This window comes from Pezoporus occidentalis, unplaced genomic scaffold (assembly GCF_034315485.1).
Source record: "Pezoporus occidentalis ecotype Australia unplaced genomic scaffold, CSIRO_AGI_Poc_V1 ctg82, whole genome shotgun sequence".
Taxonomy (NCBI): Eukaryota; Metazoa; Chordata; class Aves; order Psittaciformes; family Psittacidae; genus Pezoporus; species Pezoporus occidentalis.
In genome coordinates, this window is record NW_026916181.1 from 497,367 (window position 1) to 513,859 (window position 16,493).

General features: G+C 44.8%; 1 protein-coding gene across 2 annotated transcripts in view; it reads left to right on the forward strand.

Moving 5' to 3' along the window:
- Nucleotides 1–16,493, forward strand: part of SETD2 (SET domain containing 2, histone lysine methyltransferase) — a 64,952-nt gene that overhangs the window by 2,348 nt on the left and 46,111 nt on the right. For both annotated transcript variants that reach the window (XM_062603893.1, XM_062603894.1), the window contains exon 2: nucleotides 14,072–14,087. In XM_062603893.1, coding sequence (XP_062459877.1) covers nucleotides 14,072–14,087 — 16 coding nt within the window. The remainder of the gene's footprint in view (nucleotides 1–14,071; nucleotides 14,088–16,493) is intronic.

Here is a 16,493-nt window from a genome sequence, read left to right on the forward strand (position 1 = left end):
GCCCTGTTGAACCTGACCTTGAACACTGCCAGTGATGGGGCATCATTGTTACTGAGTTGGAGCTTCATGCTGGCTGCAGGAGGTGGGATACTGAGTCAGGAGCTGAAAGACAGGTGACTTGAATGTGTGCTGATGGCGTTTACTGGAGTTTTCCTATTAGCAAAAAGTCTCCAGCTTGGTTTTACCTGGTTGGTCTCCACATCCCACTCATCAGCCAGTGCTTGGGTTCTTGCGAATTTCAGTGTCCAGCTAAACCAGCTTTCTTCGCCTCTTGGCTGGTCAGATTTGGGCCAGCCTGAGCCAACAAGCTCAGAGCCGTGAAGTTCCACACGAGGTCTGTAGCTTCTCCATGGAGCTGCCCGGTGCTGACCTGGACCTACTTAATGGATGTTTGTATGGTATCGTGGGCTACGAGGAGAAAAAACTTCATCTCTTTGTGCTGTTACTGGAGCTGTGCTGGTGCAGTCGATACAGGCAAACCTGCAGCAAGTGAGTGCTTCCTTCAGGAAGACACCAACCTCATCCCTGGCCACACTGTTCAAGGGCAGAGGACCTTCTCGAACAACTGTGATATCAGTGGGGTTGTTGCACGGGGCGAAATGGATCGCTTGGAGAGTCCTGAGGATTTGTTTATGCTACGATGGAGACTAAAGGTGCTGCAGCAGGTTTCTTTGCGTTCACTATGGCTGAAATGTATTTAACTGCTGCTTCCTCATTGTGCTGCAGGAAGACGTCCCAGCTTGAATTTAGCTCCATTTTGGGGTAAGATGGCCATCCTGCATCCATGCAGGCTGGGGACAGCAGTGGGGCTTGGTGGTGCATGTGAATGTTTTGGTGGGGTTGGGATTTGTGGTCAGTGTGTTTGAGCACCCTGATGATTTTTGTTAATGTGACTTGATATGGATTCAGCAGTTTAAAACTTAAGGTTTTTGGTTGTGGCTGTTCCCACAGGGTTTATTTAAATGTGCATTTCAGCTGGAGAGACACACAGGCTGCTCCGAGTTCGTGTCACTTCAGGACTTGATTCTTTTTTGCTTCCTGTCAACACCTAGATTCTATTTTCTGCTTTTCTCTACGGAAGACGATGCGTAATGCTGGTGCCCTTGGCACAAGGTGGAAGCTCCTGGCAAGTGTGCTGTGATTAAATACCCAAATACAGGTCCTTGAGTATGTTCTAATCCACTGGGGAGATGCTAATGGAAGGGAAAGGCTCGAAGGCTCTGTTTTACACCTGCATTTCCCTTTGAACAGTCCTTCCCTTTACTAAGGAGACTAATGATGGTCCCATGAGGTGCGAAATCAAGAGTAGTAAGGGAGAGACTTGGCTCTCTCTGCCTGAGTGTACCTGAGGGTTTCTCAGCTCTGTGCTTAAGCCTTAATGGCTCTGAAAGGTCAGTTTATTTAAAGAAAATTCTCTTTGTACATCCAAATTTGTCTTAGTCGCAGGAGGAGACTTCACCTGCTCGCCTGGCCAGCCAGTAGGTTATCAAACAGGTTTCTCACTTGGGTTTATTATTTTTGATGCCGTCGTAAAAGTGTTCCCAACTGGACCTGAACTGTGGCTGATTGCTTGCAGTGGAACTGAATTCAGTGAGGTTATTGTTGCGTATCTCCAGGAAGATGTCGATGCCATGCAGAGCTGCCCCTTCCACTCTTCTGTTGCCTTTCTCCTGCTTCATCTACAGCATGTTTTCAGTACCAGTTCTCTTAAAAACAAAGCCTGAGGTCTGTAGATTTGCTCTTGGAGAAGTTGCCTTCTCCCTGGTTTTTGGTACCCAGCACTGTGTCTTACCACCACTGTTGGGTTTTGAAACTTGTCCTTCTGCCCTGGATTCTTTTGCAGCTTCCATCCACTGCTCTGTCATTCCACCTTTTCCTTCTGCTTGTGGTCCAGAAGGTCAGTGTGGAGCAAAGGCAGGGTAGATCTGCAGTGTTTAGCTTCAGAGGAAATTAGAAAAGTGAGGAAAATTAAACTCCACACTTCGGCTTCAAGAAGTTGAGGTCCCTGTGGTTTCTGCCAACCAAAATGCCTATAAATAGGAAAATGATATGTTTTTCCAGGAGCTGGCTGGGTGTGAGCCTGCTAGGAATACTTTTCTCCTCTGATTTTCAACTTCTTAGGTCTTCATATGGGCAGTACTTCTCTATAGTTTAGTAATTAAAGATGTAATGATGCGCTTGAACGGGACGGGGAAAGTTGTGGCCTCGGGATGCCTCAGTGGGAAGGCATGCTCGATTAGCTGGGTTTCTCAAAAATGAGGGAATTTAGCACCTGTAGGCTACCCAGGGAATATATTTTGAGCTCCGAGTCGTTCCATGTACCTTTAGTCACCAGACACATGCTCAGGTAATTACATACTCCAGCAAGAACAGCTAATATATGAACTCAGCTCTCTTAAATACTACGGTCCGGTGATCACAGGGAAAAGAGATGGAGAAATCTGTTTTTTAAAAGTTTTTCAATGGTTCTCTGGGCATAATTGTTTCTGTTTTTCCTTCTGTAATTTAATATTTTCCTTGCAATGCCTGAAAGTGGGCTTCAAGTGGGTAGGTGACAGCCTTCCTTCGACGTCCTGCAGTAGAGAGCTGTTGACGTAATTCTAAATATAATTTATTTGTGTGTATATTTAGACAGTGAGAGAGGACTTATAAACACCTATTTTTAATAGAAACAGAAACATGAAGAAAAGTTAATGTTTGACATATGTATGTGCCCTTAGTCACAATCAGTACACTGGCTGCGTTTGATTATTTAGGTGATTCAGATTTATTAATGAGCCGAGCCGTGCTGTGCAGGTGAAGCCATGCAGGCTGCTTTGGTGTGGCTTTCTTGGTGCTGTCGGAAGTGATTAGGAGCTGAAATGCTGCACTTCAGTTGCTGAAAAATATGGCTTTTTTTTTTTCCTTGACTTTTTTCCTGACTTTTCCCATCATTTTTTGCTTTGTAAACTTCCGTAATGCTCCATCCCTGCAACTCCCCCTCTCCAGCGAGCTTCTGCCCTTAGAATCCATCCCAGATGGGTGATATGACCTGCAATTCAAGACAAGTGCAGTCCAGGAGTCAAAATTTAACCTGAACAATCGATGTGGGAGGTTGAGGGGTCAGGCCAGGTGTGGGGAGGGAGCTGGAGCTGGAGTGATGTTCAGTGTGAAGCATCATTTTCAGTCTCAAAGGTGGCCTTACCCATCATCGCTCAAAGATTTTGGAGTTTCCTCAATATCACACTGAAGCTGCATTATTGCCTTCCTCTTTGAAATGCATCAGCGGAGGTTTGCAGCTACACATTAGAAGTGTGTCTTTGTGGGTTAGCAGAAAACAATTATTACTAACATTTTGTAGCCTTCTGCTACAAAGTTTGATGCTATAAAACATCAAACATGAATTTATTCTACATGGATATCCAACAGACAAAACTCTGGAGTCTGGTACTTGGATTTTTCTCGCATAGCCACTTCCCAGCTTGCACTTTTATTGCAAATTTCTGGTGTTAAGAGGTATGAAGAGGGTTGAATTTATCTGCTCCTACACTAGTTTCCCTGCCTGGCATCACCTTGTGTTCAGCATTGCCACAGCAACCAGCCGCGATGCTGCAGAGCGATAGCGGGGTGCAGGTTTTCACTCCTTAGCTCTCATTTCTTCTTGCTGCGTTAGGCTGGGTTTAATCTCACTAAAATAGTTTGATTTAAAGCAGTTCTCCAGGAGTTGGTGTTGCAGCAAGCTTGGGCTGATTTTCTTTTACTGAATTGAGAGTGGCTCCCAAGATGTCTCCCACTGCCAACTTAACCTGCCCAGCAGGTTTATAATAGACAATTTAACTTCATCTATAATTGCATAAGAAATAAATACCTTCAGGATTTTATATTAAAGCAGCAACCTTAAGCTTGGCTGGGGCATTGTGGCATTTCATTTATGGCAGTGAGCTTTTGTTGGGGTGCGTGGTGCTGTTTTGACCCTTTGAAGTCTGAATTTAGTGATGCCTGATTATTGGAAAGTACCTTCTTTTGAAGCATGGGGTGAGTTTGGGGTGAGGATGGGGTGTTTTGTTAGTGCTGACTTCAATATGGTGAATTATGAGAGTATTTGGTGCTGTATGTATGTCTGTGAATTTTAAGGTGACCTCACTACACTGGCTGAAGGTGAAAAAGTAATTAAAATTGAATGGTTTTGCCTCTGTGAAGCTTTTGTCACAGTGTTGACTATCATCTGCACACTGGGCACATCCAGCTGCAGGGGCAGCACAGATCTTTTCCCCTCACCCAGTGACGCCAGGCTCTTTGGGTCCGGGGAGACCTTCCCATCTCCCATCAGTGGGACCACTGCTGTGGTCAGCCTCCTCATGAAGCAGGTAGACTTCACTGACCCCAGCCTGCAGTCTGAAACAAAGATCCTTATTTGCAAGGCATTTTAAGAGACAAAAGATGACCCGCAGTGCCAGGGCGGGTATTTGTCATGCAGACTTGGGGATGCCCTGATAAGGTCAGGTTAGGAATTTGCGCACCCATAGAAGGAAAACCCAGCAGATGCATCAGGGTGGTGATTCCTGCAGAAGGTCTCTTCGTGCTGATAGCCCAGGGAGGTGAAAGAGAGATACAACTCCTTGTTTTACCCAGTCCGTAAATGCAGCAGAAGGTGCAGCGTAGCCTGGGGCTGCCCAGGGGGTCCTTTTCAGCCCTGATGAGTGGGAAGGACCCATCCTGCTTTGTGCCTGCCTTCCTGGGGAGGGCTTTGTGCTCAGTGGGGTCCGTCCTTCCTCTTTTTAGCACACAGACCTCATTACCCAGAGCCATTGCTCTGGTCAGATGAAGCCTCAAAGTCTCTGCTTGTCCAGCAGATACGCGGTGGCCTGAGCTGCTGATTTCTCTGCCAAGAGTGAAGTCCTGTGCTGGCTGCTGGTAGTAATGGTCGTAAGTCAGCTTAGATATTTCTGATTATTTTGTTCTTGCTTTTATTTTAAATGCTTTCAGGTTCTTCACCTCTTTCTGCTTCCCCTCTTGCTGCAGAGAGAAGAGTTGGTATATCTTGAGCTGATATTTCCTGGAAGCTGGGTGTAGCCACTTGCTTTTCCTCAGGATTTAACTGCTGAAATAATTTTCCTGATATCAAATATCTTTTAACTTAATTAGTTTTATTCAGCATGTGCTGAACTTTTTCTTTGCAGCCTGCTGACTGCATCGGATGGCAATTTGAGCAAAATTAAAAAGCATTGTTTTTTTTTCTCCCTAATTCTATTAATTCCTTTCCCTCCAAGACTAGAAATCTTCCTGGGGTATAGCCTGTGAATGCTGTGCTGTGACAGTCAAGTCAGATGTGACTGTCCATACTGCAGATGCCCTGTATGAGAGGGAGCTTTGCAGAAGGCTGGCACTTGCTTTCTATCCTTTTGTTAATGAACTTGGAGTGTGTTTGCTGTCTGCAGCAGAACATTAGAAGGTTTTTGCTGCTTCTTGTGCTGGTGAGCAATTCAGGTGTGCAGGGTTGGTGTCCCCGGAACTGTGCAATGGGAGTAGCTGGGATGTGTGACACAAGTTTAATCCTAAGAGTGGTTTTGTGCTGTTAGGAGAAATGCTTTGTTGTATGGTTGTGCCATGGTGAGGCCTGTGCTTAAACCAGTGTCACAGCCTTGGTGATGCAAACACTGTGCATAGGTGTGTGAAAGTGTCTGTGGCCTGAAGACCCTGGAAATAAATACGTGTGGGGTGGAGGGGACAGATAAAAAAGTATGGGAGGGGGGATAACCACCTCAGTGACTTGTTCAGGGTCACACACAGGCTGTTGCAGGGCTAGAAACCGACCCCAAGCTTTTAAGCCTGGCCTAACCCCTGCCGTAGGTATAAGGTTTTAGTTTGGATGCTGTGGGTGCCCTTCACCGGTTTAGAAACCTGCTGTGGACTGTTGGTTTTAATGTGATTTTGGAGTTTTCTTGTGCATCTCCTGTGTGTTCCTGGCAGTACCCTGTGCAGAGACTTTGATGTCAAACTACCCTGCAATGTCAAACCACCCTGTATCTTCCCCTGCTTGGCTGCTGAAAGTGATAAGCTGGAGGTGATAAAATGCCTTTGTGTTAGATACAGCCTCATCCATCCCCAGGGGCAACTGCAGCCCTGGACTGACAGACAACTCAGGGGTGTGTACATGTTTTAGACATTAACTGCATCAGGCAGGGGAAATGCAATTTAAGGTTAGCTTGTATGTGTGAAATGTTTGCTTTTGTTGCCTTTTCAAACAGGGGTTTTGAGTGTTTACCTGAAGAGTGGTCCCATTTAAATTTTGTTGATGGGAAGATGCTAACTTTAAAAGCTGCTGATGAAATTTCTCCTTCCCTGCTCCCAGAGGAGGAGGAAGCTTTCCAAGGACTGATGATCCCACAGTACTGAGCCAGAAACTGATTTTAAGTTAGCATGGATTTGTGCCCTCTTCTTTTGGCACCATTGCTCTTTCATTTCCTCCTCCAGTCTGTCCTTTCCCTTGCCGTGTCAGTGCTCTGGTGGGTAAACCACTTGCCTGGCTGCCGTGGGAACAGCATTGCTTATGAGGATTGCTGTAATCATTTCCAACTTGACTTCTTCTTTAGACATGCCCTGGCACTGAGCAGAAAGGGAAGAGCAGGAGCTGTGTGTGTGGTGGTGAGTTTGAAATTGCTGGGAAGGAGCAGGGTCCTGCCATACCTTTATTGGAGCAGAAGACTGGAGACACTGGATAGTTTTCTTCTTAACTGAGTCATTTTCCTAAAGTAGAAGATCTTAGCTTCTCTAAAACACTGATAGTATTAACACGCAAATAACTAAATAATTGGTAAATGAAGCTTTGGACAGTAGATACAAAAAGAAAAATGAACCCCAAAACCTGAGTTTGTGGCTGTTTGCATGTTCCTGCCAGTGTCTCTTCTCTGACCCACCTTCACAAAAGGAGGAGCAGCAAAGGCAAATGGCTTTCAAAAATCATCCTTTTCCCTCTTTAATTCTTTCCCTTCTCTTTAGGGTTTGGTTGCTGAGGGGTAAATCTTCCTGGGGAAGGGTCTGCATGGGCTCTACCAAACCCAAGGCTTAATCCACAGCTTGGGCACAAGTCCCTTCACTGGTGCTGCCAACTGGCAAAGAACAGACACATTAGCTCATGCCATTTCTTTTCTTTTTTTTTAGCTTATATTTTCCCCAGCTGTGGAGAGAGTAAATGCTTGTAGTAAAAGTTTATAGTGCTCTGGGTTTTCCATATTGTGTCGTAATGCCTCTTGAATTTGTTCTCAGTGGCTTTCCTCCAGACAGATGAGAGAAATGGGACCCCAGGCTAGCCTGGGGTGGAAGCTGCAGCACTTTAGTTTCTAAGTCGTCTTCATACCTGCTGTTGAAATGGCTTGTGTCTGGGGTTTTGTCTTGATTTATAAAGTTCATTTCAAGGGGTGTATTGGGAGGGAGTGTTCATTGGTGATTGCAGGTGACTCCACCAGTCACGTGCATTAAAAGAAAAATCCCTTTCTGGCATACCTGTGGCTATGCAGGATGTCACTCAGCCCTTTATGATGAAAGAAGAAATACTTGTTTTTGGTGTATACAGCTGCTTGTTTTCCTGGTACGTTCAATCCTCTCTGTTCTTTCTTATTTCAGTGCAGGAGAAATGGTTTCTCTTCCCCTGCTCCAAACTTAACAACTCCAAACCCAGAGAAAATGTATAAAGCAGGGAATGCTGATTTAGGAAAGCACAGAGAATGGGAGAGATGGATCTGCGGGGTGTGCCGCAGGGACAGGTATATGCTTACAGCTACCTTGACCTCATTTTCTGGTGAGCTTGGCTTTGTTTCACACTTCTGTTTAAATAAGATGTTTGATACCGTTAGTGTTTCTTTTCTCCCCTCCTGGATGTGCTTTAGCCTTTCCTCTGTCCATATTTTCTTTTGTGGGGAGGAGTAGGATTGTCTATTGATTCCCTGCTTTTTTTTCTGGTTCTATGTTATCCAGTTGTGATGTGGTATTTTTGGGAGGAGGGACCCATTTGGATATTAAAAGCTCAGAGTTCTGTACAAAAGAGTTCACAGCAATTAGCACTGTGTTTCAGTTAATCGAAGGGCCTGCAGAGTGTTTGTCCTTACTTTTTATCTCTAGCCAGCCACATTAGAGACTAATAAACCTAAGTGCGAGATAGTGCTTCAGCCCTGTGGGTATTTTTATCAAGTTGTTTTGGTTTTGAGGGTGGCAGGAACTGAAGGAGAGCAGCAGGGAGTGAACTTCATCTGCAGAATCCCAGAGGTGCAGCCAGCCGTTCATCACCAGCTGGGCAGCAGTGAAATCTGCCTGTATATTTAGGATCTTGTCGGAACCATGAATTTCCAGCTGAGGTGTTAATTTGTTGTGTTGCCTTCTGGTTTGCTTAGCCCTGGCGCTGTGGATGAAGGTGGTGATGGATCCATGAGCAGCTCTGGAAGTCCATCCTCATCCCCACACTGGTAGGATGTTTCTGGCCAAAGCGAAACAGTCTGGAGGTTGGGATTTTCTTCTGCTGAGTGCTGATGTGTCGCACTTTCTCTCCTTTCTTCAGAAAGAAAGGTAATTGCTGAGTCAGGTAGGCTTTCATATGGACCTGTGCTAATGCTGGCACGATACCCCATTGTGAGCTTAAAGCAAGGTGAGCTGAGTGCCTGCTGCGATAAGGCTTTTTAAGATGGCAGGGTTTAGGCTTGCAGATGTTTAGATCTGGTGGCTTTAGGCTTCCAGATTCTTCTCTCTTATGAAAAAGAAAATAAAAAAAATGGAAAGAGAACACATGGGAGATGAGGCTCTTCAAGTTTTGTCTGAATGCAGACCAGCATTTGTTATTTAGACTTCTGGGACCTGAGGGCTTTTTGGTTTTTGTTTGCTTCTTTAGCGTAAGCCAAAGCCCTGTGTGTAGTTCAGATTATGACATGAAGTCTCATTCATGTCAAGCTGTTCAAGCATCTACAAAATGCTGGAGCTGCTGAGGCTCAGAGTTAAAATACAACCTTATTTTTCTATTAACATGCCTGTGACAAAACTGGGATGTTTCCATAAGCATAGGAAAGCTGTTTAATTTTAAATATAATGAATTTTGGTAAAAATGTGGGTCTGTAGCCTTAAAAAAGCCTTCCCTGCAAATACAGACTCCTCTGTATGACATGGGGTTTACTTGCTGCCGTGGTTGCTGTCAGGTGCAGTTGTGCATTTGTGGGGTGTGTGCAAGGACATCTTCCTCTCACCTGATCAATATTCATCACTAGTTAATCAGATCTGACTGGCGGATGGGCAGGATTGTTCTTTAAGTTTATATTAGGGGCACATTAAGGAAGATGCCCCAACAGGAGGATGGTGCAGCTGCCTGCTTTGGGCATTTTCTTTAGTTTAATTTATTATCCACTTCTTCGTATGGTCTTCAGGTTTGTTTTGAGTTTTATTTTATGTTTTAACAATCCCTTTCTCCTGACATTTATGGAAATGAGCCACTGAGTGTATGAATCCAATGCTAATTTTAATAACAGTCTTCCTTTTGTGCACCTGCAGATAGCAAGGTGCAGCCAGAGGGAAACAAGTGGGATTGCTCTAAACCTCAGGGGCTGGAAACCTGCTGGAAAACCTCCCGGTTGTGTGTTTGGATGGATCCCCAGCTCACATACACTCTTGTTGTGCCGAGCCTCCTGCGTGCCAGCTCCTTCCTTAGGCTTCTAACGCTGGGATTTTATGTAACTTCAAACCCAGCGTGGGAGGAATTTGGCAAAAAGGTTTCAAGCGAACAGCAGCGCATTCACTAATTCTGGAAATCTATTTATATGGTTTTTTGATCTGGGGCGAAGGAAGAGGTTGTAAATGGAACTGGGATCCATAACCCAAGCCAGCTGCCTCCTTTAGTGAGTTTAACCTGTGCCAGGGCACCTGTGATAAGGTGGGGTGTATTTTGGTGAAAGGCAGAATGGTAATTCAGGAGAAAAAAGCACAACTGAAGTACCACTGCGGATAGGGAATACTGCTCTTCCTACTGTGAGAAGAATTACTTTTCTGTCCAGGAGACATTAAATTGTTCATGTAGGTGACCAAGACTGTAGAAGATAAGTTACCAGTAATGTCATCTCTGCTTCATTCTTACATACTTTATTTTAAGCCAGTTTAATTCATGCAATGTTTTCTGTTTTATAGCTTCTTAACTGTTTTCTATCTTCTAATAGTTTGATTTCTCGTTTGCCACCAATAAATTGCTAAAATTTGAGCAATTTTAGCAATTTCCCCCACACCAAGTGGCTTTAGAGCAGCAAGATCGTGGAATCATAGAATCATAGAATCGTTAGGGTTGGAAAGGACCTTAAGATCATCTAGTTCCAACCCCCCTGCCATGGGCAGGGATACCTCACGCTAAACCATCTCACCCAAGGCTTCATCCAACCTGGTCTTGAACACTGCCAGGGGTGGAGCATTCACAACCTCCCTGGACAACCCATTCCAGTGCCTCACCACCCTAACAGGAAAGAATTTCCTCCTTATATCTAATGTATACTTCCCCTGTTTAAGTTTTAACCCGTTACACCTTGTCCTGTCACTACAGTCCCTAATGAAGAGTCGCTCCCCAGCATCCCTATAGGCCCCCTTCAGATACTGGAAGGCTGCTATAAGGTCTCCACACAGCCTTCTCTTCTCCGGGCTGAACAGCCCCAAATTTCTCAGCCTGTCTTCATACGGGAGGTGCTCCAGCCCCCTGATCATGCTCATAGCCCTCCTCTGGACTTGTTCCAACAGTTCCATGTCCTTTTTATGTTGAGGACACCAGAACTGGACACAATACTCCAGGTGAGGACTTACAAGAGCAGAGTAGAGGGGCAGGATCACCTCCTTCGACCTGCTGGTCACGCTCCTTTTGATGCAGCGCAAGATATGGTTGGCTTTCTGGGCTGTGAGCGCACACTGAAGCTGGCTCATGTTCATTTTCTCATCGACCAGCACCCCCAAGTCCTTCTCCACAGGGCTGCTCTGAATCTCTTCTCTGCCCAACCTGTAGCTGTGCCTGGGATTGCTCTGACCCGGGTGTAGGACCTTGTACTTGTCATGGTTAAACTTCATAGGTTGGCATCAGCCCACCTCACAAGCGTGTCAAGGTCCCTCTGGATGGCATTCCTTCCCTCCAGGGTATCAACTGAACCACACAGCTTGGTGTCATCAGCAGACTTGCTGAGGGTGCACTCAATCCCACTGTCCATGTCAGGGACAAAGATGTTGAGCAAAAGATGCCCCATGGGAGTGTTGAAGGCAAGGTTGGATGGGGTTTTGAGCAACCTGGTCTAGTGGAAGGTGTCCCTGCCCGTGGCAGGGTGGTTGTAACTGCATGAGCTTTAAGGTCCATTCCAGCTCAAACCCATCTGTGATTCTATGATGCAATTCTATGAAGATCATCCATTTCTTAGTCCAGCTCACCTTCTCCTAGAAGTTTTTCTCTGGGATTTGAAGGATTTCAACTGTCTCTATTTCCCCTTGAGTGTGTTGCATTTTTCTTGCATGTTTTGACCCCCCATGCAGGAGCTGGTGCTTTACCAAGCTGCCTTCATGGAGTGACTGTCTCAAGGTGGAAGATGCTGAGGCTGACATCTTCTTTGGAAATCTGCTGTCGTGGCTTTGAGCAGGACATGAGCTTACAGCTGGCCTGGATCGTGCTATGATTCCTGCTGTTTTGTAAACTGCATTCTTGGAAGAGAAAGTTTTATTCTTAGCTTTCAGTTTTTGGAGATCTCTACTTTGTGTTCTTGCCAGTATTTTAACTTAACACTGGTTTTTAGCTTAATACTGATTTTATGCAATGTTTCAGCAACAAGGAAAAATGGGTTATTAAGAGAGATTAGTTACTCCTTTACTCTATTTTAGTATTAATTTTAAATACTAAAGTTCATTACATGTCTCCCAGTGCATAGCTACTTAAATCTGTGTTCATATGTATGAAGAGACAGTTATTTCCTTTTGATTTAGGACCACCAGCTTTCATCTGTTTTTATTCTGTGCTGTATCACAACATGTCTGGTTATGGATGTCTTGAAAATCATCATAGAATCATTTAGGTTGGAAAACACTCTTAAGGTCATTGAATTCAATGTTCATATCATAGAATCATGGAATCATAGAATGCTTTGGGTTGGAAGGGACCTTAAAACTTATCCAGTTCCAGCCCCTTGCCATGGGCAGGGACACCTTCCACTGGACCAGGTTGCTCCAAGCCCTGTCCAACCTGGCCTTGAACACTGCCAGGGATGGGGCAGCCACAGCTTCTCTGGGCGACCTGTGCCAGGGCCTCACCACTCTCACAGGGAAGAACTTCTTCCTCAGATCTCATCTCAATCTCCCCTCTGTCTGTTTAACATCCTTATCCTCTCCTTAAGGACCTTGTCAAAAGCCCCTCTCCAGCTTTCTTGTGGGCCCTTTAGGCACTGGAAGCTACTCTTAAGGTCTCCCAGAGCCTTCTCTTCTCCAGGCTGAAGAAGCCCAGCCCTCTCAGCCTGTCTCCATTGGAGAGGTGCCCCTTGGAGCATGTTTGTGGCCTCCTGGATTCATTTTATCAGGTCCATATCTTTTTTTATGCTGGGGGCTTTGTTGGGTGCTGGCTACACTAGATGTCAGTGCTGTTCTTACCCCTGTAAACACGTGTGTTTAACACTCAAAATATGTGACTGTCAGGAGTGAGTTTCCTGGAAGTCTGAAGCTCCACTTCATGTGATTCTAAAAATGAAACCTCCTTTTAGGCAGTAATTCATGTCAAAAGTGCCGTTCTTAGAGGGCATGTGACCCCCCTCTGCATTAGCAGCATTTTGAATTCATGGCTTGGTTAACCCCATTAAATCACATGCATGCCCTCTTGTACTCTAGAGCTTGCTTAAACTCATGGCTCACGTTTCCTCAGTGGAAACAAACTCTGTTCTTGCTCCTGTAAGTATAATTTATAGCCTCTTAATAAGCTTTATCAACAGGGTGTGAGCCTTTATAGAGGCAGGAGTATATTAGTGCTGGTGATACATCTTTGTAGCTACTTGCTTGGAGTTTTCTGTTGTTGATGATTTAAATGGGGAGATATGTGGTTATTTTTGCGCCGTCGCCACTTTGGTTTCCTGCCTGGGTTACACAGAAACCGAAGGCTTTGGCTTTCTTTTCCAGAAACTGATACTTGTCGCTTAGCTGATGCTTGAAGTGAAATCTGTGAACCTTTTCTGCAAGAAATCTTTCACTGTGTCACCACGACAGTGCCGAATTATGGCTCAAAAGATGATAAGGACTAGCAGAAGTCTGACTGAAGACTGCCCCTGTGTCTATAAGGTAGAAGGGGAAAAGGCTGTGTGTGTGAAAATGTAAATGTTAAAGCACTGGAGAGTGCTCTGGGACTTGTGTTAGAGGAGATAACAGATAAGGACAGGTAGGCTGTTGACGTCTTGGTGAAGGCGTATTGGTAACCGCTGAAACTTGTACATCTGCTTCTGTAGTTTCCCTCTGGGGGCCGAGAGACTCACTGAAACTCTCCCAGGTATTGAGCAAAGGAAGGAGCAAGTGAGTAGTTGTGTTCTCGTTCGTTCTTTTTCTGGAGGAGAAGCTACTTTGCTCATGGTTATCTGAGTGAAGAACTTGGGGAAGCGAAGTTTGCTGTTGGCCCAGCATCGGCAGTTTTGGTTGGGATCAGCGTAATGCTCCAAATTAATCAATTGTTGAGTGGGTGGCTGCCAAAGTACTGATTAATGTCTGTGTTACCTGTCTTCAGTTAAGGTTCTTGCTGGTTTGCAAGCCCTAAGATGACAACACTGAGCCAGCAGTTTGCTCAAAAAAGGTCTGCTCCGTTAAAGTCCCTGCAGAATTTTCAGTGTGGAAATTCCTGATCTTCAAAACCGTGCCAGAGGTGGTTGTTTTGTCTGCTTGACCATTGGGCGATGTTGGTAGGGACATGTGTTGCTGCAGGATTACTTGTGGGGTGGTTGTTACCCACACCCTGCGTCCCTGGGTCCATCACATTTGCAGTGCCAGACTTCTGATGTTAGGTTTCTTGTTTCTGCTTGACGTTTACACTCTCTTTTTATGTTTTCTTTTGCATGTTTCCTCCTCTGGATTGCAATAGAGAAGAAGAAAATGAGGTGAGTAAAACTGATTCCTTTCTTGATGTAGCTCCTGAGACATGCGTTAGCCCAACCTGGTTAGTCTGACCTAAAGATTTCTTGAGTGGAGAGTGACTGACTGTCTAAATAAAGCAACCTGATGTTTTTCTGGGGTGCCTCTACTCCAGTAGTTAAATCCAGTAAAGAAGTGAAACGCTTTCAGTACCACCTCTGCCATTTACACACGGATGCGATAGAGCGTGACAGTGTCCTTGAGTCATTCAGTGTAGGTAGGTGCTGCTTTCTGCACTGTGAGAAGATGATTATTTAAAGACTTCACCTGTAAAAAATGATTAGTTTTGCTGTGTGTGTCTCAATGAATTTAAGAGGCAAGGAGAAAACTTGGAGGGACTGGCACGGTTTACAATATCCTGGCACAGCAAGAAGTGCTGCTAATAATTTTTGATGCTGTAGGACAATAGTTTTACAAGGCACGTAGTGATAGGACAAGAGGGGATGGCTTTAAGCTGACAGAGGAGAGATTGAGATGAGATCTGAGGAAGAAGTTCTTCCCTGTGAAGGTGGTGAGGCCCTGGCACAGACTGCCCAGAGGAAGCTGTGGCTGCCGCATTGCTGGCAGTGTTCAAGGCCATGTTGGACAGGGCTTGGAGCAGCCTGGTCTAGTGGAAGGTGTCCCTGCCTCATCCAGCTGGAACTGGGTGCTCTTTAAGGTCTCTTCCAACCCAAACCATTCTAGGATTCTACGATCCTGTGATTCATATCTGCTCTGGTTGTGCTGGTGAGCATACTGTGTGTCCTCCCTATGTTCCTAGCAGATTGAGAACTGCAGGGTTGGTGCTGCTGCTTCAGTAATGGTGTAGCTCTGCTGAATATGCAAAGGAACTTCTGTCATCTTTTTCTTTCTGTGAAATACTCACAGCAGCATTTTGGGGAATGTGGCCTTTCTGTAAAACATGAAAGGAAGGAGAACTCCTGGTAGGGAGCTTTTACCAGTAATTGCTACCTGTTAAGTTTCCTAAGTCATGTTTTGTTAAACGTGGTGTTATTTAAGAAGAAAAATCCCTGGAAGGGTGAACACATGAGGGTGAAACATTTGTTCTGAAATGTATAATCTCTGCTGAATACACTATGGAAAGGGGAGGAGTGGAAGCTTAACAGCTCCTTTTTTTGCCTTCAGGTGCTGTGTTTTGTGTAAAGGTGGATGTATCCAAACCCCGTTATTCATGCGTGAGCTCAGATTTCAGATCTGTTGTGCTTTAAGTTAGAAACATTCTGATCAAAACATTGGCACGTTTCCATAACTGGGAATTCTGCACGCAAAATGATTTCACAGTAGTTCTCATCAGAAGACTCTTGAATGCTGATGCACTCTATTTACTATATTCTTAAATATAAATTTATGTTTTTATTTAAATAAGTAACTGGTATAATTGGTGAATCCAGTCTGATAAGCATTTGGATTCAGATTTGTGGAGACTTCTTCCATTAGACATCAAGGTATGGTTGAAGATAGGAACCTGCTCTCTTACTCTTCCATTGTCCCAAGACATACACGCAGTTTGGGATAAAAAGATGGGAATTTCTGGACGTGTAGGGATAATAATTGACTCCACAAACCCAGAAAGTAAACGCTGTTCCTTTGCTCTTCAGGAGGCTGAGACAAGTGTCCTATGGGAGGGTGATCTTGGTAGCATTCAGACATGTAGAAGCTCCTACCAGACAGGCTGGACACTTGATTTTGTCTTTTATTCTTCCATGAATTAGTTTATATACTTGTGTATTAGTCTCTGGATCACTTCTGGTGTGTGGATTCTTTTGAAAACAGGGATGGTATTTTCAGCATGACTTTCTGGAGCTGGTTGTGAGGCAGTTGTGGAGAGAGGAGCATGTTTCAGAGCTGGGCAAGTGTGTGGACGTACACTTTGTTTTCAGGGTCACTTTGTTTTGGTCCCCTTTTAGCCACGACCCTCATTTAAAGCAGCCATGAAAATGCACCCATATAAATAACAGCCATTTAAAAAGAGTACTTTTTATTTTTTGCACCCATTTTTTCTAGAATGCAGTTAATATCTGCTGCTGAAGATCAAATGCATGTACAGTGCTGTGTTGGTAGCCAAAAGTCTAGTCATGTGGAGGCCATGGTGTGGTTTTCACCATTAAAATAAATGCCCATGCGTTTCCTCAGAAACAAGGACATTTTTGTGTATGTGATGTCCAGGGGTGCGAACAGAATGGGTTGGGGTTTCCATTCCACCAGCGTCTTATTTAATAATTTACTATGGTGCCTCTTGCCTGAGCAACTATGCGTTGTTTTACAAAAGTTAAAGGTTAACAAAGTACGTAATAATTCACAGTGGCTTGCAGGAAAACTGCTGCTGCTGCCAAAGATGTGTTCATGCAACAGTTACGGGAGTAAAACCCAGC